This window comes from Entelurus aequoreus, linkage group LG09 (assembly GCF_033978785.1).
Source record: "Entelurus aequoreus isolate RoL-2023_Sb linkage group LG09, RoL_Eaeq_v1.1, whole genome shotgun sequence".
NCBI lineage: Eukaryota > Metazoa > Chordata > Actinopteri > Syngnathiformes > Syngnathidae > Entelurus > Entelurus aequoreus.
The window spans coordinates 66,562,648-66,589,868 of record NC_084739.1 but is presented as its reverse complement, the minus strand read 5'-3'; the positions used below and the strand labels follow the sequence as shown (position 1 = coordinate 66,589,868).

The following is a 27,221-nucleotide window of genomic DNA, read 5'->3' as shown; positions in this document are numbered from 1 at the left end:
AAAAGTGTTCTGTGGTCTGACGAGTCCACATTTCACATTGTTTTTGTAAACTGAGGACGTCGAACCATCCGGATTTTTCTAGGGTGAAAGTGTGAAAGGCAGCATGTGTGATGGTATGGGGGTGTATTAGTGCCCAAGACATGGGTAACTTACACATCTGTGAAGGCACCATTAATGCTGAAAGGTACACACAGCTTTTGGAGCAACACATGTTGCCATCCAAGCAACGTTATCATGGACGCCCCTGCTTATTTCGGCAAGACAGCGTGGCTTCGTAGTAAAAGAGTGCTGGTACTAGACTGGCCTGCCTGTAGTCCAGACATTGAACATGTGTGAAGGCTAAAATATGAGAAGGGAGACTGTTGAACAACTTAAGCTGTACATCAAGCAAGAATGGGAAAGAATTCCACTTCAAAAATGTGTCTCCTCAGTTCCCAAACGTTTACTGAGTGTTGTTAAAAGGAAAGGCCATGTAACACACTGGTAAAAATGCACCTTTTTTGCAATGTGTTGCCGGCATTCAATTCTAAGTTCATGATTATTTGCAAAAAATAACCAAGTTTCTCAGTGTGAACATGAAATATCTTGTCTTTGCAGTCTATTCAATGGAATATAAGGATATGCAAATCATTGTATTCTCTTTTTATTTACCATTTAATAAAACAATTCTCCTAGCTTGTGTGTAAAGTGTTTAGTCTCACCCTCCTTAAGATATTAAAAATGCAGTTTATTTGCTATATTGGAGGTGATTATTATTACCTCAGGGAAGAGACTCCACACCCAGTATGGAGATACACAATTAGTTGCTAGCTTGTCAGCCATGGTACTATTTTTTTAAAAAAAGATCATTTTAGCCAGAGGGGATCGGCGTTTGTGATCAGCATTTCAAGTCGTGTTCAGCAATGGCGATCACGTTCTTTTTCAAGATAATGAGTCCATACTGATTGTCAGCCGATGGATCCACGCAGTTCAAGTTAATTGCGTTAAAATGTTGAATCATATCAGTGATGATGGATTGATGGTCATTAAAGTGTTCATTAAAACACCAAGAACAAATGCAACTCAATAGTTCGTCAAAACGGCGACACCAGGTGAGGCATAGATGGAAACAAGCTCAACCTGTAAGTTTCCCCTTTTTTCTGTCCGCCATTTCACGCCCCTCTCTGCTTCTTCGTGTGTTATTTTTGGCAGACGGCACCATGCGCAAATGACAGTAGCCTTGATGGAAAATAGTTTGATGCTACAACTTCTTTTTATTTGCGAAGAAATTGAAAGAAATTTGTTTTTTTTAACTTAGGAATCAATTTTTTTTAATTGAAGAAAATTGTTGTTATACTTGCAAATCTTTTTACTTGCAGAAATGTTTTTATTGTGAATCGTTTTTGATATGATATGTTTTTTTTTACTTGCTATTCATTTTTTACTTGCAGATTTTTTTTACTTCTGAAATATTTTTTTTATTTGAAGAAAGTTTTTTTTACTTGTGAAACTTTTTTTTTTTTAAATATTCAATAAAAAGGATTCGCAAGTAAAAAAACGTTTTTTACTTGCAAAAATCGTTTTCACTTGCAATTGTTTTGAATTGAAAATAGTTTACTATCAAATTATTTTATTATTTGAAGAACATTTTTTCTTGCAAATCTTTTTTTATTTCAAGAAAATTATTTTCACATGCAAATTGTTTTTTTTAGTTGAAAATCATTTCACTTGCAGAAAATTGTTATAATATTACAATTGAAGAAAAATACTAATTGTTTTTCTTGCAAATACTTAGTTTAATTTAAGAAAATACTTGCCAATAATTGTATTTTACTTGCAAATGATTTATTATTTTTAATTTTACTTTTTTTTTTAATTAGAGAAAATTATTTTTTACTTAACTGCATTGCATAGTTTTTATTATTAAGGAACATTTTTATTGTACCTGCAAAACATTGTTTTTACTTGCAGAATATAGTTTTTTTTAATTTGAGGATTTTAATCATGAATAAAATTGTTATGCTTGCCAATGTTTTTTTTTTTTACCTGCTAATCGTTTAATTGTAGAAAATTGCATGACATTGTTTTATTGAGGAACATTTTTATTACACCTGTAAAACGTTTTACTTGCAGAAAATTGAAAATTGAGGGTTGTTTTTTTTCAATTGAAGAAAAAAACTGTTTTCAAAACATTTGTTTAATTGAAGAAAATTGTCATACTTGCCAATCATTCTTATTTACTTGCAAATTGTTTTTTAATATAAGAAAATTGTTGTTTTTACTTAAGTGCTTTACATCCTTTTATTTAGTGAGGAACATTTTTTTTTAATTAAAGAAAATTGCTTTTTACTTGCGAATTGTTTAATTGCTTGAAGAGAATTGCTTTTATACTGAAAATGAATACACCCCCATACCATCACACATGCTGACTTTTCCACTTTGCACCTAGAACAATCCGGATGGTTCTTTTCCTCTTTGGTATAGAGGACACAACGTCCACAGTTTCCGAAAACAATTTGAAATGTGGACTCGTCAGAACTACAGAACACTTTTCCACTTTGCATCAGTCCATCTTAGATGAGCTCGGGCCCAGAGAAGCCAGCGGCGTTTCTGGGTGTTGTTGATAAATGGGATAGTACAGTTTTAACTTGCACTTACAGATCTAGCGGACCAACTGTAGTTACTGACAGTGGTTTTCTGAAGTGTTCCTGAGCCCATGTGGTGATATCCTTTACACACTGATGTCGCTTTTTGATGAAGTACCGCCTGAGGCATCGAAGGTGCGTCATATCATGGCTTACGTGCAGTGATTTCTCCAGATTCTCAGAACCTTTTGATGATATTACAGACCGTAGATGGTGAAATCCCTAAATTCCTTGCAATAGCTGGTTGAGAAATGTTGTTCTTAAACAATTTGCTCAGGCATTTGTTGACAAAGTGGTGACCCTCGCCCCGTCCTTGTTTGTGAACGACTGAGCATTTCATGGAAGCTGCTCTTATACCCAATCATGGCACCCACCTGTTCCCAATTAGCCTGATCACCTGTGGGATGTTCCAAAGAAGCGTTTGACGAGCGTTCCTCGACTTTCTCAGTCTTTTTTGCCACTGTTCCACTCAGGATTGAGTACAAAGTCTCCCTACTAACCCACCAGTGCCTCCATGGAAATGCCCCCCCTCTACCTCAAAGAACCGCTCACCCCCAAATCCTCCACACGACCCCTCCGCTTGGGACAGGCTAACCTCCTCCAACCTCCGAGGACAAAGCTCTGCCGCTCCCAGTCTGTGGAACGCTCTCCCTGACCACCTGAGGGCACCGCAGACTGTGGATGCTTTTAAAAAAAGGCTTAAAAACCCATCCATCCATCCATCTATCTTCTTCCGCTTATCCGAGGTCGGGTCGCGGGGGCAGCAGCCTAAGCAGGGAAACCCAGACTTCCCTCTCCCCAGCCACTTCGTCCAGCTCTTCCCGGGGGATCCCGAGGCGTTCCCAGGCCAGCCGGGAGACATAGTCTTCCCAACGTGTCCTGGGTCTTCCCCGTGGCCTCCTACCGGTCGGACGTGCCCTAAACACCTCCCTAGGGAGGCGTTCGGGTGGCATCCTGACCAGATGCCCGAACCACCTCATCTGGCTCCTCTCGATGCTTAAAAACCCTTCTTTAAAAAAAAAGGCTTTTTTTTTTAGATATATGCATACTAGTTCTAGCTTTTAGGCTGTTCTAGTTTTTATGTTTATTTATTTGTATTATTTTTTTATTTATTTTTTAATACACTGTAGCACTTTGAGGATGTTTACTCAATGTAAAGTGCTTTTTTACAAATAAAATCTATTATTATTATTACTTTTGCCAGCTTTTTAGAAACATGTTGCAGGCACCAAATTCCAAATGAGCTAATATTTCCAAAAAAATAAGAAATTTTACCAGTTTGAATGTTAAATATCTAGTCTTTGCAGTCTATTCAATTGAATATAAGTTGAAAAGGATTTGCAAATCATTGTATTCTGTTTTTATTTACCATTTTCACAACGTGCCGACTTCACTGGTGTTGTTTTTTTCTACTTTACGTGGCATACGTGAGTCAAAAAAAACAGGAGCTTTACGTCATTGACCATCACTCCTGAACGTATTAGGAACTGTCCAAAGGGGTTCCTCTAGGGTTCCTCCGGGGCAGGGGAAAGGAGACGTTTTATTCCAGAGCAAAGACAGCCCAAGATGGATAAACCCATCAAACGATGCCGACATTCAAGCTTTTTAAGAAGCCACAAGCTTTTTTTTGGATGATCTCCGTACTGAGACAGATGAAAACCTCTGCTTTTGGCAAGACGAGCACTGATACGCTCCTTCTGCTGTTGAATCATTCACGCTTAAGGCTGCCATTAAACTTACATTTGACTCCTGCACAAAGCCCGGGCGCGTACTCGTCGGCTCACTTGCAGAACCTTCCAGCGTGTTGTTTGATTAGTGCAGCTAAATGGAAATACACAGCGCTGAGATGATACGCGAGGAGACGGACGCGGAATCAATGATGCGATACAAAGAGCATTTTGGCACACGAGCAGTAATCATGCTTGTTTTGTCTTCCAGCTCCAATTTGAGGGTTTTATGCGTTCCCTGCTCACCCTTAAAACATGTCATTGTATCCCCATTTAACATTTGAAATGGCCTGGAAATAATGAGGCTTTAAAGCTTTTTTCCACATTTTGTTATGTCGCAGCTACACTATATTGCCAAAAGTATTTGGCCACCCATCCAAATGATGAGAATCAGGTGTTCTAATCACCTGGCCCGGTGTATCAAATCAAGCACTTAGGCATGGAGACTGTTCCTACAAACATTTGTGAAAGAATGGGAACTGTCATAGGATGCAACCTGTGCAAACAAATCCAGTCGGGAAATTTCCTCACTCCTAAATATTCCAAAATCAACTTTATTACAAGAAAAGTGAAGAGTTTGGGAACAACAGCAACTCAGCCACCAAGTGGTAGGCCACGTGAACTGACAGAGAGCGGTCGGCGGATGCTGAAGCGGATAGTGCAAAGACTTTCTGCACACCAAACGTCATGCGACCTTCCAATTAGCCCACGTACAGTACGCAGAGAGCTTCATGGTATGGGTTTGCATGGCCGAGCGGCTGCGTCTAAGCCATACATCACCAAGTCCAATGCAAAGCGTGGGATGCGGTGGTGTAAAGCACGTTGCCACTTGTCATGATCCGTGGCCGGGATCGTGTTTTTGTTATGTTCTGTTAGTTTTGGACTCCCTTAATTCCTGTTTGTGCACCTCTGGGTTTGTTTTAGTTTCCATGGCGATTAATTGGGTTCACTTGCCTCTCAGCACGCTCAGCTGCTGTCAACCACTAATCAGAGAGCTATTTATTCACCTTGCTTGCCACGCTCAGCCTGGCTTCACTGTTTGCTCCATGCAACAGTCACGTTTGTAGTTCTTGTCGCCTAGCTTCTATGATTCCTGTGCTAAGTAATTACCTTAGCTTCCCGTGCGGTCGGCACGCATCCCTTTTGTTTTGTTCTTGCCTGTTTGTATCTTCGGTGTATGATTTATGAGGAATAAATCATCTCCTATACCTCACGCTGTCGTCCGGAGTTGTCCGTCTGCATCTGGGAGGAACGACCCCGCAGTAAGTTGCAACCCCCACATGACACCAATGGACTCTAGAGCAGTAGAGACGCCTTCTCTGGACTGATGAATCACACTTTTCCATCTGGCAATCTGATGGACCAGTCTGGGTTTGGAGGTTGCCAGGAGAACGCTACATTTCGAACTGCATAGTGCCGAGTGTGAAATTTGGTGGAGGAGGAATTATGGTGTGGGTTTGGTTTTTCAGGAGTTGGGCTTGGCCCCTTAGTTCCAGTGAAAGGAACTTTGAATGCTCCAGGATACCAAAACATGTTGGACAGTTCCATGGGATGGCACTTCAAGTTCATAAGTGAGTAAAGGCAGGTGGCCAAATACTTGTGGCAATATAGTGTATGTTGTCACCATACCAATATTTTGGTACTTTTCTAAATAAAGGCCCTGACAGAAAAAAAGGCTTATTTAACAAAAAAATAATCTTAGGGTACATGAAACATATGTTTATTATTGTAATTTAGTCCTTAAATAATATTAAATAATATTAATATTAAATAATATTAAATAATATTAGGGTGCATTAAACATATGTTTATTATTGCAATTTAGTCCTTAAATAATATTAAACAATATTAATATTAATATTAAATAATATTAGGTTACATTAAACATATGTTTACTATTGCAATGTATTCCTTAAATAATATTAAATAATAGTGAGGGTACATTAAACGTATGTTTATTATTGCAATTTAGTCCTTAAATAATATTAAATAATATTAATATTAAATAATATTAAATAATATTAGGGTGCATTAAACATGTTTATTATTGCAATTTAGTCCTTAAATAATATTAAACAATATTAATATTAATATTAAATAATATTAGGTTACATTAAACATATGTTTACTATTGCAATGTATTCCTTAAATAATATTAAATAATAGTGAGGGTACATTAAACGTATGTTTATTATTGCAATTTAGTCCTTAAATAATATTAAATAATATTAATATTAATATTGAATAATATTAGGGTACATTATAATTATTATTGTAATTTAGTCCTTAGTGAACGTACTAGACAACTTGTCTTTTAGTAGTAAGTAAACAAACAAAGACTCCTAATTAGTCTGCTGACGTATGCAGTAACATATTGTGTCATTTATACACCTATTATTTTGTACACATTATAAAGGACAAGCTGTAAAAATGGATTATTAATCTACTTGTTCATTTCCTGTTAATATCTGCTTATTTTCTGTTTTAACATGTTCTATCTACACTTCTGTTAAAATGTAATAATCACTTATTCTTCTCTTCTTTGATACTTGACATTAGTTCTGGATGATACCACACATTTAGGTATCGGTCCGATACCAGGTAGTTACAGGATCATACATTGGTCATAATCAAAGTCCTCATGTGGCCAGGGACGTATTTCCTGACTTTATAAACATATAAATTATTTACATTGATCGAGCTAATATTGATAAAATAATCAATAAATGTGGCTGTGGGGGCAAAACAACAACAAAATAACAACCATGGCAACCATGTTTGTAACGTGGTCGGTCATTCCGCATGGAAAACGTTCTATTTGACGTACATTTTAAAGTATCATGAACAAGACCACAAAGCGTTTACAAGTACTGTAACTCACCAATTGGGGGCGCCTTCAACTCATTACGGTATGCACTTTATTCTTATTCTCAGTTGCCACAATAATAACAATTAGACATTTAGATGGGCCTGCTATCTGTGCCCTGGACCTCTGGCCGAGTGTCTGAATCCGTGAGTTTTAAGTGTAACTGTACAAAATGAGCGACAGAGCTAGTCCTTCGTCCTTCCGTCGATCGCTGGAACGCAGGTGAGCACGGGTGTTGATGAACAGATGAGGGCTGGCGTAGGTGCAGAGCTAATGTTTTTAGCATAGCTCTGTCGAGGTTCCGTAGCTAAGTTAGCTTCAATGGCGTCGTTAGCAACAGCATTGCTAAGCTTGCCAAGCTGGAAAGCATTAACCGTGTAGTTACATGTCCAGAGTTTGGTAGTATTGTTGATCTTCTGTCTATCCTTCCAGTCAGGGACTTATTTGTTTTGTTTCTATATGCAGTAAAGCCCGATGCTATCACGTTAGCTCAGTAGCTAAAGTCCGTCACCGATGTATTGTCGTGGAGATAAAAGTCACTGTGAATGTCCATTTCGCGTTCTCGACTCTCATTTTCCAGAGGATATAGTATCCGAGGTGGTTTGAAATACAAATCCGTGATCCACAATAGAAAAAGGAGAGAGTGTGGAATCCAATGAGCCAGCTTGTACCTAAGTTACGGTCAGAGCGAAAAAAGATACGTCCTGCACTGCAATCTAGTCCTTCACTCTCACGTTCCTCATCCACGAATCTTTCATCCTCGCTCAAATTAATGGGGTAATCGTCGCTTTCTCGGTCCGAATCGCTCTCGCTGCTGGTGTAAAGAATGGGGAAATGTGAGGAGCCTTTCAACCTGCGACGTCACGCTACTTCCGGCACAGGCAAGGCTTTTTTTATCAGCGACCAAAAGTTGCGAACTTTATCGTCGATGTTCTCTACTAAATCCTTTCAGCAAAAATATGGCAATATCGCGAAATGATCAAGTATGACACATAGAATGGATCTGCTATCCCCGTTTGAATAAAAAAAAAATCATTTCAGTAGGCCTTTAAAAGAGTATGAACTCGTTCTATTGACCCGTTTTTTTTTTTTTAATTGTGAATAGCGTCGCCATGGTAAGACGAAATGTTCCCAACTTAAAGTACCGCTGTTGGCGCGAGCGAGATCTTTACGATGGTATAACATATGTGGGGGTTCGTTGGCCGGTTCGTCTCGTATTAATCGTAAGAGAAACGTGCGGAACTATAATAATAAAAGTTGAGTTGAAATATGAGCAATAACTAGAAAATTCCTGCGAAAATTTAGATGGGCCTGCTATTTGTGCCCTGGACCTCTGGCCGGGGGTCCTCGACTTCATGTAATTAGATGAACCTGCCACCTTTACACAATGACAGCAGTTTATGTAGGATTTGTTGAAAAACTTCATGCCGAACAATGTCTGATTGTGGTCAAACGCTTGGAGATATGGACTTTTCGTAAAAACCGTGAGCGCCACAAGGCTTTGAGGAACGTTCCGGTATTCTTAGATTTCCGATAAGTGGAAGAATGGCCGAGTTAGAGCGAGTAGGAAAATAAGAATTTTTGTGTTTTTGTGTTTTTTCGTGCCGACATCTAACATTGGAGTCAATGAGAGATTTAGCTGACTTTCTTGGCTTTGAGGGCCACCAGAAGCCAAATGGGACACATGACCTCAATAAAAGTGACATTTTCTGAGAGAGGACATGTGTGTCAACGTTTTCACCGAAACACATGACAGTGGCACAAAAGATGTGGCCGTGAGGACAGGTTGTTCACCAAAAAAAAAAGCGAATTTTCGGTTCTTCCACGCTCTAGAGTGCGAGCCATCCGCTTTAATGGAGGAAGGTCGATGGCGCTCGCCTCCTTCCGATGGCCATCCAGCCAAAACCAAACATTGGACGTCAAAACTTCGTAGCCAGGGTTAAAGTAGACAAGTGTGTGAACAAAATGAGACGTTAAAAACCTAGCTACGTGAAAGTATGGCTGAGCTACAAGAGGAGGTAATCTTGTCTTTTTGGCGTTTGTCCACTAAAAGGGTATGTACCCATTAAATTGGCCCTTTTTTTAAAATTTATGAATAGCGTCGCCATGGTAACACAAAATGTTCCCAACTTAAAGTACCGCTTTCGCCGCGAGCCAGACCTTTCCGACGGTGTAACATATGTGGGGGTTCGTTAGCTGGTTTGTCTCGTATTAATCGTAAGAGAAACGTGCGGAACTATAATAATAAAAGTTGAGTTGAAATATGAGCAATAACTAGAAAATTCCCGCGAAAATTTAGATGGGCCTGCTATTTGTGCCCTGGACCTCTGGCCGGGGGTCCTCGACTTCATGTAATTAGATGAACCTGCCACCATTACACAATGACAGCAGTTTATGTAGGATTTGTTGAAAAACTTCATGCCGAACAATGTCTGATTGTGGTCAAACGCTTGGAGATATGGACTTTTCGTAAAAACCGTGAGCGCCACAAGGCTTTGAGGAACGTTCCGGTATTCTTAGATTTCCGATAAGTGGAAGAATGGCCGAGTTAGAGCGAGTAGGAAAATAAGATTTTTGGTGTTTTTGTGTTTTTTCGTGCCGACATCTAACATTGGAGTCAATGAGAGATTTAGCTGACTTTCTTGGCTTTGAGGGCCACCAGAAGCCAAATGGGACACATGACCTCAATAAAAGTGACATTTTCTGAGAGAGGACATGTGTGTCAACGTTTTCACCGAAACACATGACAGTGGCACAAAAGATGTGGCCGTGAGGACAGGTTGTTCACCAAAAAAAAAAGCACATTTTCGGTTCTTCCACGCTCTAGAGTGCGAGCCATCCGCTTTAATGGAGGAAGGTCGATGGCGCTCGCCTCCTTCCGATGGCCATCCAGCCAAAACCAAACATTGGACGTCAAAACTTCGTAGCCAGGGTTAAAGTAGACAAGTGTGTGAACAAAATGAGACGTTAAAAACCTAGCTACGTGAAAGTATGGCTGAGCTACAAGAGGAGGTAATCTTGTCTTTTTGGCGTTTGTCCACTAAAAGGGTATGTACCCATTAAATTGGCCCTTTTTTTTAAATTTATGAATAGCGTCGCCATGGTAACGCAAAATGTTCCCAACTTAAAGTACCGCTTTCGCCGCGAGCCAGACCTTTCCGACGGTGTAACATATGTGGGGGTTCGTTAGCTGGTTTGTCTCGTATTAATCGTAAGAGAAACGTGCGGAACTATAATAATAAAAGTTGAGTTGAAATATGAGCAATAACTAGAAAATTCCCGCGAAAATTTAGATGGGCCTGCTACTTGTGCCCTGGTCCTCTGGCCGGGGGTTCTCGACTTCATTTAATTAGATTAACCTGCCACCATTACACAATGACAGCAATTTATGTAGGATTTGTTGAAAAAACCTCATGCCGAACAATGTCTGATTGTGGTCAAACGTTTGGAGATATGGACTTTTCGTGAAAACCGTGAGCGCCACAAGGCTTTGAGGAACGTTCCGGTGTTCTCAGAATTCCGATACGTGGAAAAATGGCCGAGTTAGAGCGAATAGGAAAATAACGATTTTTGTGTTTTTTCGCGCCGACATTTAACATTGGAGTCAATGAGAGATTTAGCTGACTTTCTTGGCTTTGAGGGCCACCAGAAGCCAAATGGGACACATGACCTCAATAAAAGTGACATTTTCTGAGAGAGGACATGTGTGTCAACGTTTTCACCGAAACACATGACAGTGGCACAAAAGATGTGGCCGTGAGGACAGGTTGTTCACCAAAAAAAAAAGCAAATTTTCGGTTCTTCCACGCTCTAGAGTGCGAGCCATCCGCTTTAATGGAGGAAGGTCGATGGCGCTCGCCTCCTTCCGATGGCCATCCAGCCAAAACCAAACATTGGACGTCAAAACTTCGTAGCCAGGGTTAAAGTAGACAAGTGTGTGAACAAAATGAGACGTTAAAAACCTAGCTACGTGAAAGTATGGCTGAGCTACAAGAGGAGGTAATCTTGTCTTTTTGGCATTTGTCCACTAAAAGGGTATGTACCCATTAAATTGGCCCTTTTTTTAAAATTTATGAATAGCGTCGCCATGGTAACACAAAATGTTCCCAACTTAAAGTACCGCTTTCGCCGCGAGCCAGACCTTTCCGACGGTGTATCATATGTGGGGGTTCGTTGGCCGGTTCGTCTCGTATTAATCGTAAGAGAAACGTGCGGAACTATAATAATAAAAGTTGAGTTGAAATATGAGCAATAACTAGAAAATTCCCGCGAAAATTTAGATGGGCCTGCTATTTGTGCCCTGGTCCTCTGGCCGGGGGTCCTCGACTTCATGTAATTAGATTAACCTGCCACCATTACACAATGACAGCAATTTATGTAGGATTTGTTGAAAAAACCTCATGCCGAACAATGTCTGATTGTGGTCAAACGTTTGGAGATATGGACTTTTCGTAAAAACCGTGAGCGCCACAAGGCTTTGAGGAATGTTCCGGTGTTCTCAGAATTCCGATACGTGGAAAAATGGCAGAGTTAGAGCGAATAGGAAAATAACGATTTTTGTGTTTTTTCACGCCGACATCTAACATTGGAGTCAATGAGAGATTTAGCTGACTTTCTTGGCTTTGAGGGCCACCAGAAGCCAAATGGGACACATGGCCTCAATAAAAGTGACATTTTGTGAGAGAGGACATGTGTCAACGTTTTCACCGAAACACATGACAGTGGCATAAAAGATGTGGCCGTGAGGACACCAAAAAAATGGTATTTGTCCATTAAAAGGGTATGTACCCATCAAATTGGCCCTTTTTTTCCTATTTGTGAATAGCGCCGCCATGGTACCACAAAATGTTCCCAACTTAAAGTACCGCTTTCGGCGCGAGCGAGACCTTTCAGACGGCGTACCATATGTGGGGGTTCGTTGGCCGGTTCGTCTTGCATTAATCGTGAGAGAAACACGCGGAACTATAACTATAAAAGTTACAAGTATGAGCAGTAATAATGTGGGCTGCTTGCATTGCAGCAGGCCCATAATAAAGTGCAACATTGCAGTGAGTTAGCTCACATGCTAAGGAAGTTAGCACGCCTTACAAACATCCCCCGTCTCTCCTTGTCCTACGTGGACCTTAGGGACAGATGTGCAACAGCTGCACCTACATCTGCAGCTCGCCTCCTGGTCTGAGATGCTGTATTGCCTCACATTGATTTGACTTTTAAGTCACCTGAATGCATCACAGACACGCTGTAGTGAAGGGTGACATGCACCCTGTCGTGAGGGTGTGTCGGTCGTAACGCGGGCAAGTTGCGTTAAAACAAAGGCATGCATGTTTGAGGGATGACCCGTGGCCCGTTCCAGCGGCCTACATGAAAAGTCTACTAGTGGTTAAGAGGACCAGCTGCTTGGATTCTTTGTGGAAGAATAAGGAGAGAGAAAAAACCGAATATTCTGCTGAGCCCCAACATCACCTTTATCTATACGATTGATTTGATTCTGCAGAGAGACTACGTGGCAGCTTTTGTGCCATCAACATCTCTGGGGTTTGTTGAATTATTAAACACACATCATCACCACAGACGCGATGGTAGCACTGTCACGACTAGGACTATGGTGCAGTAAACTGCATGGATTGTTTTCCCGAGATGCAATAGAAACGGACCGGACACGGCGTGAAGGTGAATACATGTTTTAATTTGTCTATAAAAAGTGCAAGGCGGAGAACAAACTTGGCTAAGAAACAACAAATACCACAAAGGCAAAACTATGGACATGAAACAAAAGACTCGCTAAACGTGACATGAATAAACCAAAAGTTACTTGGAAAGAAAAGAGCAGGGCAGCATGAACTATGAAATGGCATGAAGCAGAGTGATACATAACCAGAGTGACCGACTGCCTGCCAACAACAAGCTTAAATAATAAAGTCTTGATTAACAACAGGTGCGTGAGTCTCACGAGGACAGGTGAAAACTAATGGGTCGCCACGGTGACAAAACAAGGGAGCGAAAAAACAGGAACTGTGGAGTTTTAACCAAACAGAACATAACTAAACAAAACATGATCACAGGACATGACAAGCACTTCATTCCAGGAATGTGCACACACGTAGAAGCATTGTCTGCAAAGTTCATGGTCATTGTCAGGATGCGTGGTTAGCGTTGTAGTGGTTGGCACCTCGGCCTCGCTTTTGGAGACCCGTGTTGCACAAGAGTGGAGTTTGCATCTTCTCGCTGTGCATTACTGGCTAATTGGAGACTAGATGTCACAGGTGTCAAACTCAAGGCCTGCCACATCATTTTATGTGTTCAGCCACATTATTTCATGTGGTCCGCCACATTATTTGCATTAGTCTGCATTGTTTGATGTGGCCAGCCACATGATTTTATTTGGTCCGCCATGTCATTTTATGTGGTGCACCACACCATTTTGTTTGGTCCACCACATCATTTTATATGGTCCGCCACATTTTATGTCGTCCGCAACATTTTTATTTAATTTCATACAGTACCCAAAATTGTTTTATTTGGCCCGCCATGTCATTTTATGTGGCACGTCACTTAATTTTAGGTCCGCCACAAAATTTTATTTGGCCCACCATGTCATTTTATGTGTTCCGCTACATCATTTTATGTAGTCCGCAACATTTGTATTTAATTTTTTGAGGCCCGAAATGTGATTGTATTTGGCCCGCCACGTCATTTTATGTGGTACATCACTTAATTGTTTTTTGGTACGCCACATGATTTTATTTGGCCCGCCACATTTTATGTAGTCCGTAACATTTTTATTTAATTTTATATGGTCCACAACATTATTTTATTTGCCATGTCATTGTATGTGGTGCACCACATCATTTTATTTGGCCAGCCACATTTATATTTAATTTTATGTGGTCCGCCACATCATTTTATGTGGCAGGTCACTTTAATTTTTGGTCCAGCACTTGATTTTATTTGACCCACCACATGATTTTATGTGGTCCGCCACATCATTTTATGTAGTCCGCAACATTTTTTTTTAATTTTAAGTGGCCCGACATGTCATTTTAGGTGGTCCGTTACATCATTTTGTATAGTCTACAACATTTGTATTTAATTTTATGTGGCCCGACATGTGATTTTATTTGGCTCGCCACGTCATTTTATGTAGTCTGCGACATTTTTATTTAATTTTATGTGGCCCGACATGTGATTGTATTTGGCCCGCCACATCATTTTATGTGGTACATCACTTAATTGTTTTTTGGTACTCCACATGATTTTATTTGGCCCGCCACATTTTATGTAGTCCGTAACATTTTTATTTAATTTTATATGGTCCACAACATTATTTTATTTGCTATGTCATTTTATGTGGTGCACCACATCATTTTATTTGGCCAGCCACATAATTTTGTTTGGTCCGCCACATCATTTTATGTAGTCCGTCACATTTATATTTAATTTTATGTGGTCCGCCACATCATTTTATGTGGCACGTCACTTTAATTTTTGGTCCAGCACTTGATTTTATTTGACCCACCACGTGATTTTATGTGGTCCGCCACATCATTTTATGTAGTCCGCAACATTTTTATTCAATTTTATGTGGCCCGACATGTGATTGTATTTGGCCCGCCACATCATTTTATGTGGTATTTCACTTAATTTCTTTTTGGTCCGCCACATGATTTTATTTGGCCCGCCACATTTTATGTAGTCCGCAACATTTTTATTTAATTTTATACAGTCCGCAACATTATTTTATTTGGCCCGCCATGTCATTTTATTTGGCCCGCCATGTCATTTTGTTTGGTCCGCCACATCATTTTATGTGGTCTGCCACATTTTATGTAGTCCGCAACATTTTTATTTAATTTTATATAGTCCACAACATTACTTTGCCATTCCATTGTATGTGGTTCACCACATCATTTTATTTGGCCAGCCACATCATTTTATGCAGTCCGCAACATTTTTATTTAATTTTACGTGGCCCGACACGTGATTGTATTTGGCCCGACACATCATTTTATTTGGCCCGCCACATTTTATGTAGTCCGCAACATTTGATGTAGTCCGCAACATTTTTATTTAATTTTATGTGGTCGCCACAGGATTTTATTTGGCCCACCATATCATTTTTTGTGGTGCACCACATAATTTTATTTGGCCAGCCACATAATTTTGTTTGGTCCGCCACGTCATTTTATGTGGTCTGCCACATTTTTATTTAATTTTATGTAGTTTGCCAGATCATTTTATGTGGTCCGCTACATAATTGTATGTAGTTTGCCACATCATTTTATGTGGTCCGCTACATAATTGTATGTAGTCCGCAACATTTTTATTTAATTTTATGTGGCCCGACACATTTTATGTAGTCCGCAATATTTTTATTTAATTTTATGTGGCCCCACATGTGATTTTATTTGGCCCGCCACATTTTATGTAGTCCGCAACATTTTATGTTAATTTTATACAATCCGCAACATTATTTTATTTGGCCCACCATGTCATTTTGTTTGGTCCGCCACATCATTTTATGTGGTTTGCCACGTCATTTTATGTGGTCCGCTACATAATTGTATGTAATCCGCAACATTTTAATTTAATTTTATGTGGCCCGACATGTGATTTAATTTGGCCCGCCACATCATTTTATGTGGTACATCAATTAATTTTTTTTTGGTCCGCCACATGATTTTATTTGGCCCGCCAGATTTTATGTAGTCCGCAACATTTTATGTAGTCTGCAACATTTTATGTAGTCCGCAACATTTTATGTAGTCTGCAACATTTTATGTAGTCCGCAACATTTTTATTTAATTTTATATAGTCCGCAACATTATTTTATTTGGCCCGCCATGTCATTTTATGTGGTGCACCACATAATTTTATTTGGCCAACCACATCATTTTGTTTGGTGCGCCACATTTTTATTTGAATTAATGTGGTTTGCCACATCATTTTATTTGGCCAGCCACTATTTATGTAGTCCGCAACATTTTTATTAAATTTTATGTGGCCCGACACATTTTATGTAGTCCGCAATATTTTTATTTAATTTTATGTGGCCCCACATGTGATTTTATTTGGCCCGCCACATTTTATGTAGTCCGCAACATTTTATGTAGTCCGCAACATTTTAATTTAATTTTATACAGTCCGCAACATTATTTTATTTGGCCCACAATGTCATTTTGTTTGGTCCGCCACATCATTTTATGTGGTTTGCCACATTTTTATTTAATTTTATGTGGTCCGCCACATCATTTTATGTGGTCCGCTATATAATTGTATGTAATCCGCAACATTTTAATTTAATTTTATGTGGCTCGACATGTGATTTTATTTGGCCCGCCACATCATTTTATGTGGTACATCAATTAATTTTTTTTTGGTCCGCCACATCATTTTTTTGGCCCGCCAGATTTTATGTAGTCCGCAACATTTTATGTAGTCTGCAACATTTTATGTAGTCCGCAACATTTTTATTTAATTTTATATAGTCCGCAACATTATTTTATTTGGCCCGCCATGTCATTTTATGTGGTGCACCACATCATTTTATTTGGCCAGCCACTATTTATGTAGTCCGCAACATTTTTATTTAATTTTATGTGGCCCCACATGTGATTTTATCTGGCCCGCCACATTGTATGTAGTCCGCAACATTTTATGTTAATTTTATACAGTCCGCAACATTATTTTATTTGGTCCACCATGTCATTTTGTTTGGTCCGCCACATCATTTTATGTGGTTTGCCACATCATTTTATGTGGTCCGCTACATAATTGTATGTAATCCGCAACATTTTAATTTAATTTTATGTGGCCTGACATGTGATTTAATTTGGCCCGCCACATGATTTTATGTGGTACATCAATTAATTTTTTTTTGGTCCGCCACATGATTTTATTTGGCCCGCCAGATTTTATGTAGTCCGCAACATTTTATGTAGTCCGCAACATTTTATGTAGTCTGCAACATTTTATGTAGTCCGCAACATTTTTATTTAATTGTATATAGTCCGCAACATTATTTTATTTGGCCCGCCGTGTCATTTTATGTGGTGCACCACATAATTTTATTTGGCCAACCACATCATTTTGTTTCGTGCGCCACATTTTTATTTGAATTAATGTGGTTTGCCACATCATTTTATTTGGCCAGCCACTATTTATGTAGTCCGCAACATTTTTATCTAATTTTATGTGACCTGACATGTGATTTTATTTGGCCCGCCACATCATTTTATGTTGTAAATCACTTCATTTTTTTTGGGTCCGCCACATCATTTGATGAAGTCTGCCACGTTGCACTGCATGTAATTGCCTACAGTATGTTCTACATTTTATTATCATCTGATCAGAGCAGTTTTTGCTTATCAAAACTGAAAATCTGAATCTACGCTGGTCACCTTGACTTAAGCTTTCAAAGAAAGTTATCATCAATCTCTTATTTCGTGTCATCAAAAACACTTCATATGCAAATTGAAGGCTACTGTAAGTTTATATTCCTGATAGGCTGCGACCCCAACAAGGACAAACTGTAGAAAATGAATAGATGGCTGTTTTAAGGATTAACTTGTCTAATGACACACTTCATACATAGCTGCTTATATACCGAGTGTACGCACACGCACACACACACACGCGCACATGCACACACACACACGCACACACACACACAAAGTTTTCTATGTTTTGTATTTGTATTTCATTTTTTCCTTATTTTTTTAAAGCATTACTTAGTTATTCAATTTATATAATTGAAGTATTTCGATTACCGTAAATTCCGGACTATACTTTTGTTCTACGCTTTGAACCCTGCGGCTTATAAAACTGTGCAGCTATTTTACGGATTTTTATTCGCTAACGGCCGCAATGCAAATAGTTTTTTTTAAAAAAACAAGCATAACTGCCATGTGGCCCTCAATAAAAAACAATAATATAATTGGCATGATCAGGTAATATTAAAGTTTCTGTCAAAGTTGAAAGAACAAATGCATTTAGTAAAAAAAATAAAAAATAGTGTTTTATCTAAACCCATTTTTTCCAGGCTTTCGCGGGCCACATAGAATGATGTGGCGGGCCGGAACTGGCCCCCGGGCCTTGAGTTTGACACCTGTGCTGTAAAGGGGAAAACGATACCACTGTTTTTAATGGTAAAAAAATGTTTTTATAAAAAATTTAAAATATATACAATAATACATAAAAAGTACATGAAATAATACTTTTATACCACTTACCTTGCTTAATATGTGGTAAAAAAAATAAATAAATAAATAAATTGTAAACTCAATATTACAATTCTGGCGACTAAGCTGAATTTGTTTTACTGTAAAAAAAAAACAACAACAACAAAAACAGTGGTACTGTTTTTACGTTTATCGTAATATTTTATTAATTTGATTTATTTTTAAATGTGTATTTTTTTCTGTCAAAATTAAAAGAAGGAATAAATTTAGTAAAAAAATACAAAAATAAATAAGTATTATATTGAAACCCATTTTTCCCAGGCTTTCCCTGGCCACATAGAATGATGTGGCGGGCCAAAAGTGGCCCCCGGGCCTAGAGTTTGACACCTGTGTTATAACGGGAAAAACATACCACTGTTTTTTATGGTGAAAAAAAACTAGCACCTCAAAAAAAAAAAAAAAAAAAAAAAAAAGTAGTATTTTTTTCCCCCTCTTACCTTACCTTAATATGTTGTAAAAAAAAAAAAATGTTTTAAATAAAAAAATTTTTTAAAAACAGTACATTTTACATTACAATTCTGGCATTTTAGCCGCCATTTTTTTACTGTTAAAAAAAACAGTGGTACTGTTTTTCTGTTTATCGCAATATTTTATATTTTATGACTGAGTTGTCAGTTTTTAAAGTGTATGGAATATATATGCATGTCATAATCAAATGCATAAGACATTTTTTTTTTTTTTTGCTGTTACAAGCGGCCCTAACTGCCATGTGGCCCTCAATAAAATATAATTGGCATGATCAGATATTAAAGTTTAAAATGTGCATTTTTTTCTGTCATTTTTTTCTGTCAAAATTAAAAGAAGGAATGCATTTATGGTGGAAAAAAATTAGCACCTCAAAAAAATATTTATATAAAAAAAAGTAGTACTTTTTTTCCTACTTATCTTGCTTATTAATTAATATGTTGTAAAAAACAAACAGACAAAAAAACACCGTAAATTTAACATTAAAATTCTGGCGATATTTTTTTACTGTGAAAAAAACAGTGCTACTGTTTTTCTGTTTATCGCAATATTTTATATTTTATGACTGAGTTGTCAGTTGCTATAACGGGAAAAACATACCACTGTTTTTTATGGTGAAAAAAACTAGCACCTCAAAAAAAAAAAAAAAATAAGTAGTACTTTTTTTTCCCCTCTTACCTTACCTTAATATATTGTAAAAAAAAAAAAAATAAATAAATAAAATAAAATTTAAAAAAACAGTACATTTTACATTACAATTCTGGCGTTTTAGCCGCCATTTTTATACTGTTAAAAAAAACAGTGGTACTGTTTTTCTGTTTATCGCAATATTTTATATTCTATGACTGAGTTGTCAGTTTTTAAAGTATATGGAATATATATGCATGTCATAATCAAATACATAGGACTTTTTTTTTTTTTTGCTGTTACAAGCGGCCCTACAAATAATAATAATACAAATAATAAATAAAAAGTACATAAAATAATAGTACTTACGCTTAATATGTTGTTTAAAAAAATAAAACATTTAAAAAATAAAAACATTGTAAATTTAACATTGCAATTTTGGCGACTAAGCTGAATTTGTTTTACTGTAAAAAAAAACAAAAAAACACAAAAAACACAAACAAACAGTGTTACTGTTTTTCCATTTATCGTAATATTTTATTAATTGTATTTATTTTTAAATGTGTATTTTATTTCTGTCAAAATTAAAAGAAGGAATAAATTTAGTTAAAAAAATTCTAATGAATAAGTATTTTATTGAAACCCATTTTTCCCAGGCTTTCCCGGGCCACATAGAATGAAGTGGCGGGCCCTCAATAAAAACAAATGCATTTAGTAAAAAAAAATAATAATAATTTAAGTATTTTATCCAAACCCATTTTTTCCAGGCTTTCGCGGGCCACATAGAATGATGTGGTGGGCCGGAACTGGCCCGCGGGTCTTAATTTTGACACCTGTGCTGTAAAGGGAAAAATGGTACCACTGTTTTTAATGGTACATTTTTTTTTTTTACAAATAATAATAATACAAATAATAAATAAAAAGTACATAAAATAATAGTACTTTCGCTTAATATGTTGTTTAAAAAAAATAAAATAAAGAAAAATAAAAACATTGTAAATTTAACATTGCAATTTTGGCGACTAAGGTGAATTTGTTTTACTGTAAAAAAAAAAAAAAACAACACAAAAAAACAGTGTTACTGTTTTTCCATTTATCGTAATATTTTATTAATTGTATTTATTTTTAAATGTGTATTTTATTTCTGTCAAAATTAAAAGAAGGAATAAATGTAGTAAAAAAAAATTCTAATGAATAAGTATTTTATTGAAACCCATTTTTCCCAAGCTTTCCCGGGCCACATAGAATGAAGTGGCGGGCCCTCAATAAAAACAAATGCATTTAGTAAAAAAAAATAATAATAATTTAAGTATTTTATCCAAACCCATTTTTTCCAGGCTTTCGCGGGCCACATAGAATGATGTGGCGGGCCGGAACTGGCCCGCGGGTCTTAATTTTGACACCTGTGCTGTAAAGGGAAAAATGGTACCACTGTTTTTAATGGTACATTTTTTTTTTTACAAATAATAATAATACAAATAATAAATAAAAAGTACATAAAATAATAGTACTTTCGCTTAATATGTTGTTTAATAAAAATAAAATAAAGAAAAATAAAAACATTGTAAATTTAACATTGCAATTTTGGCGACTAAGCTGAATTTGTTTTACTGTAAAAAAAAAAAACAACACAAAAAAACAGTGTTACTGTTTTTCCATTTATCGTAATATTTTATTAATTGTATTTATTTTTAAATGTGTATTTTATTTCTGTCAAAATTAAAAGAAGGAATAAATTTAGTAAAAAAAAATTCTAATGAATAAGTATTTTATTGAAACCCATTTTTCCCAAGCTTTCCCGGGCCACATAGAATGACGTGGCGGGCCAGAAGTGGCCCCCGGGCCTTGAGTTTGACACCTGTGCTATAACGGGAAAAACATACCACTGTTTTTTATGGTGAAAAAAACTAGCACCTCAAAAAAAAAAAAAAAATAAGTAGTACTTTTTTTTCCCCTCTTACCTTACCTTAATATATTGTAAAAAATAAATAAATAAATAAATAAAATAAAATTAAAAAAAACAGTACATTTTACATTACAATTCTGGCGTTTTAGCCACCATTTTTATACTGTTAAAAAAAACAGTGGTACTGTTTTTCTGTTTATCGCAATATTTTATATTTTATGACTGAGTTGTCAGTTTTTAAAGTATATGGAATATATATGCATGTCATAATCAAATACATAGGACTTTTTTTTTTTTTTGCTGTTACAAGCGGCCCTACAAATAATAATAATACAAATAATAAATAAAAAGTACATAAAATAATAGTACTTACGCTTAATATGTTGTTTAAAAAAATAAAACATTTAAAAAATAAAAACATTGTAAATTTAACATTGCAATTTTGGCGACTAAGCTGAATTTGTTTTACTGTAAAAAAAAAATAATTAAAAAACACACAAAAAAACAGTGTAACTGTTTTTCCATTTATCGTAATATTTTATTAATTGTATTTATTTTTAAATGTGTATTTTATTTCTGTCAAAATTAAAAGAAGCAATAAATTTAGTAAAAAAAAATTCTAATGAATAAGTATTTTATTGAAACCCATTTTTCCCAGGCTTTCCCGGGCCACATAGAATGACGTGGCGGGCCAGAAGTGGCCCCCGGGCCTTGAGTTTGACACCAGTATATTAGCTGATCATTTTAAAGATCGATATTTCAACATATTTTAACTCCACCCCGGCAGTCTGGTTTTAAAATAAATAAATAAATAAATAAAGTGTTTCTCAGTGAGGAAAACGAGCAGACACACTGCGTCAAAATCCGAGCAGGTCCGTGCGTAAATTCCACTAAGCGCATGAAAGAGACTCACGCTGCTGTTGTGTCCGGACCAGTGCACCATGGCCTGGTTGTGCGCCGTGTCGCCGGCCAGGGCGAACGTGGAGCTGGCCAGCTGGACCTCCTCCTGCTCGGAAGCCTCCAAATCCGACCAAGTCTCTGCGTCTCTCCGCGCCCGAACCGTCTCCTCCTCGGTCCGACCCGCGTGGTTTTGGCGGGAAAGTTTTGCGTGACCTTCCCAGTCGGGCCAACTTTCTCCCGCCTTAAACTCGCGCGTTAATCCACCAAAATGCGCCAAATCCTGCAGGGCGCGGGGCTCCCGTGGGGGCGCGCCGATGTGCGCCACCTGGCCCGGGGGAGCGCGCCTCGCGTCCGGCTTAGTCCCGGCGTCCAGCGTGGAAGTTAATGAGATCCACGCGGAGGAGAAGACCACCAAAAGGCAGAAGGCGAATCGCGGCGCCATCGCGGGCGAGGACCCCCCCACGCTCACGCCAAATAGGAAGGCTTCATGTTTCGCGGGAGGGCAACAGTGGTGCGTTTGTGTGTCATCACCTGGAGGAGCCGAGCCGGTGACTGCGCGGGAGGAGGGGCGGTGCAGAGGGTTGCTCTTGACGTGCGAGAGGAGGAGCAAACATGAGAGCCGAGTCCCGTCACGTCAACCTTGGCAAGGAAGTAACGTGAAAAGGTTGCGTTCACTCTGCGGGTCAATTTCTGTGGAGGAGGGGGGGTTTTCGGACCCTGAACGTCACACGTGTGTCAATGTCTTGGTTGGTGTGAAGTGGACAATATGTGTTTAAGTCATTCCCAAGCCTCTTTTCTACAAACATGATGACGTCACAAAGACTTGGAGGAGGTTCATTCTGTTTAGTTTTGTAGGGAAAGAAAGATATGACTAAAAATAGTCTTTTTAAATGGCAACTTTCTGGCGTTAACACTAAAATAAATCAAGAGAATAAACTGTGGTAGTCAAGGGGAGATTTGACCAATCTAAGTCCAAGGCTAGATGTGACCAATCCAAGTCCAAGGCTAGATGTGACCAATCCAAGTCCAAGGCTAGATCTGATCAATCTAAGTCCAGGACTAGATCTGATCATTCAAAGTCCGAAACTAGTTCTGACCAATCCAAGTCCAAGACTGGATCTAAACAATCCAAGTCCAAGACTAGTTCTGACCGATTAAAGTCCAAGACTAGAGCTGACCAATATAAAATAAATCAGAAAATAAACTGTGGTAGTCAAGACGAGATCTGACCAATCCATGTCCAAGGCTAGATGTGACCAATCCAAGTCCAAGACTAGATCTGACCATTCTAAATCCAAGATTAGATCTGACCAATGCAAGTCCAAGACTAGATCTGACCAATCCGAGTCCAAGACTAGATCTGACCAATCCAAGTCCAAAACTAGATCTGACCAATCCAAGTCCAAGGCTAGATCTGACCAATCCAAGTCCAAGACTAGATCTGACCAATCCGAGTCCAAGGCTAGATCTGATCAATCTAAGTCCAAGACTAGTTCTGATCATTCGAAGTCCAAGACTAGATCTGACCAATATCAAATAAATCAAGAAAATAAACTGTGGTAGTCAAGGTGAAATCTGACCAATCCAAGTCCAAGGCTAGATGTGATCAATCCAAGTCCAAGACTAGATGTGACCAATCCAGGTCCAAGACTAGATCTGACCAATGCAAGTTCAAGGCTAGATCTGACCAATCCAAGTCCAAGGCTAGATCTGACCAATCCAAGTCCAAAACTAAATCTGACTAATCCAAGTCCAATACTAGATCTGACCAATCCAAGTCCAAGACTAGATCTGATCAATCTAAGTCCAAGACTAGATCTGATCATTCAAAGTCAGAAACTAGTTCTGACCAATCCAAGTCCAAGACTGGATCTAAACAATCCAAGTCCAAGACTAGTTCTGACCGATTAAAGTCCAAGACTAGAGCTGACCAATATAAAATAAATCAGAAAATAAACTGTGGTAGTCAAGACGAGATCTGACCAATCCAAGTCCAAGGCTAGATGTGACCAATCCAAGTCCAAGACTAGATGTGACCAATCCAGGTCCAAGACTAGATCTGACCAATGCAAGTTCAAGGCTAGATCTGACCAATCCAAGTCCAAGGCTAGATCTGACCAATCCAAGTCCAAAACTAAATCTGACTAATCCAAGTCCAATACTAGATCTGACCAATCCAAGTCCAAGGCTAGATCTGATCAATCTAAGTCCAAGACTAGATCTGATCATTCAAAGTCCGAAACTAGTTCTGACCAATCCAAGTCCAAGACTGGATCTAAACAATCCAAGTCCAAGACTAGTTCTGACCGATTAAAGTCCAAGACTAGAGCTGACCAATATAAAATAAATCAGAAAATAAACTGTGGTAGTGAAGACGAGATCTGACCAATCCAAGTCCAAGGCTAGATGTGACCAATCCAAGTCCAAGACTAGATGTGACCAATCCAGGTCCAAGACTAGATCTGACCAATGCAAGTTCAAGGCTAGATCTGACCAATCCAAGTCCAAGGCTAGATCTGACCAATCCAAGTCCAAAACTAAATCTGACTAATCCAAGTCCAATACTAGATCTGACCAATCCAAGTCCAAGGCTAGATCTGATCAATCTAAGTCCAAGACTATATCTGATCATTCAAAGTCCGAAACTAGTTCTGACCAATCCAAGTCCAAGACTGGATCTAAACAATCCAAGTCCAAGACTAGTTCTGACCGATTAAAGTCCAAGACTAGAGCTGACCAATATAAAATAAATCAGAAAATAAACTGTGGTAGTCAAGACGAGATCTGACCAATCCAAGTCCAAGGCTAGATGTGATCAATCCAAGTCCAAGACTAGATGTGACCAATCCAGGTCCAAGACTAGATCTGACCAATGCAAGTTCAAGGCTAGATCTGACCAATCCAAGTCCAAGGCTAGATCTGAACAATCCAAGTCCAAAACTAAATCTGACTAATCCAAGTCCAATACTAGATCTGACCAATCCAAGTCCAAGGTTAGATCTGATCAATCTAAGTCCAAGACTAGATCTGATCATTCAAAGTCCGAAACTAGTTCTGACCAATCCAAGTCCAAGACTGGATCTAAACAATCCAAGTCCAAGACTAGTTCTGACCGATTAAAGTCCAAGACTAGAGCTGACCAATATAAAATAAATCAGAAAATAAACTGTGGTAGTCAAGATGAGATCTGACCAATCCAAGTCCAAGGCTAGATGTGACCAATCCAAGTCCAAGACTAGATGTGACCAATCCAGGTCCAAGACTAGATCTGACCAATGCAAGTTCAAGGCTAGATCTGACCAATCCAAGTCCAAGGCTAGATCTGACCAATCCAAGTCCAAAACTAAATCTGACTAATCCAAGTCCAATACTCGATCTGACCAATCCAAGTCCAAGGCTAGATCTGATCAATCTAAGTCCAAGACTAGATCTGATCATTCAAAGTCCGAAACTAGTTCTGACCAATCCAAGTCCAAGACTGGATCTAAACAATCCAAGTCCAAGACTAGTTCTGACCGATTAAAGTCCAAGACTAGAGCTGACCAATATAAATAAATCAGAAAATAAACTGTGGTAGTCAAGACGAGATCCGACCAATCCAAGTCCAAGGCTAGATGTGACCAATCCAAGTCCAAGACTAGATGTGACCAATCCAGGTCCAAGACTAGATCTGACCAATGCAAGTTCAAGGCTAGATCTGACCAATCCAAGTCCAAGGCTAGATCTGACCAATCCAAGTCCAAAACTAAATCTGACTAATCCAAGTCCAATACTAGATCTGACCAATCCAAGTCCAAGGCTAGATCTGATCAATCTAAGTCCAAGACTAGATCTGATCATTCAAAGTCAGAAACTAGTTCTGACCAATCCAAGTCCAAGACTGGATCTAAACAATCCAAGTCCAAGACTAGTTCTGACCGATTAAAGTCCAAGACTAGATCTGACCAATATAAAATAAATCAGAAAATAAACTGTGGTAGTCAAGACGAGATCTGACCAATCCAAGTCCAAGGCTAGATGTGACCAATCCAAGTCCAAGACTAGATGTGACCAATCCAGGTCCAAGACTAGATCTGACCAATGCAAGTTCAAGGCTAGATCTGACCAATCCAAGTCCAAGGCTAGATCTGACCAATCCAAGTCCAAAACTAAATCTGACTAATCCAAGTCCAATACCAGATCTGACCAATCCAAGTCCAAGGCTAGATCTGATCAATCTAAGTCCAAGACTAGATCTGATCATTCAAAGTCAAAAACTAGTTCTGACCAATCCAAGTCCAAGACTGGATCTAAACAATCCAAGTCCAAGACTAGTTCTGACCGATTAAAGTCCAAGACTAGAGCTGACCAATATAAAATAAATCAGAAAATAAACTGTGGTAGTCAAGACGAGATCTGACCAATCCAAGTCCAAGGCTAGATGTGACCAATCCAAGTCCAAGACTAGATGTGACCAATCCAGGTCCAAGACTAGATCTGACCAATGCAAATTCAAGGCTAGATCTGACCAATCCAAGTCCAAGGCTAGATCTGACCAATCCAAGTCCAAAACTAAATCTGACTAATCCAAGTCCAATACTAGATCTGACCAATCCAAGTCCAAGGCTAGATCTGATCAATCTAAATCCAAGACTAGATCTGATCATTCAAAGTCCGAAACTAGTTCTGACCAATCCAAGTCCAAGACTGGATCTAAACAATCCAAGTCCAAGACTAGTTCTGACCGATTAAAGTCCAAGACTAGAGCTGACCAATATAAAATAAATCAGAAAATAAACTGTGGTAGTCAAGATGAGATCTGACCAATCCAAGTCCAAGGCTAGATGTGACCAATCCAAGTCCAAGACTAGATGTGACCAATCCAGGTCC

At 38.4% G+C, this 27,221-nt stretch overlaps 1 protein-coding gene across 1 annotated transcript in view; it reads right to left on the bottom strand.

Moving 5' to 3' along the window:
- Positions 1-22,794, bottom strand: part of LOC133657021 (VPS10 domain-containing receptor SorCS1-like) — a 107,859-nt gene extending 85,065 nt beyond the window's left edge. The window contains exon 1 of the mRNA XM_062057904.1: positions 22,366-22,794. Within this exon, the coding sequence (XP_061913888.1) occupies positions 22,366-22,794 (429 nt within the window). The remainder of the gene's footprint in view (positions 1-22,365) is intronic.
- Between the last annotated feature and the right edge of the window lie 4,427 nt (positions 22,795-27,221).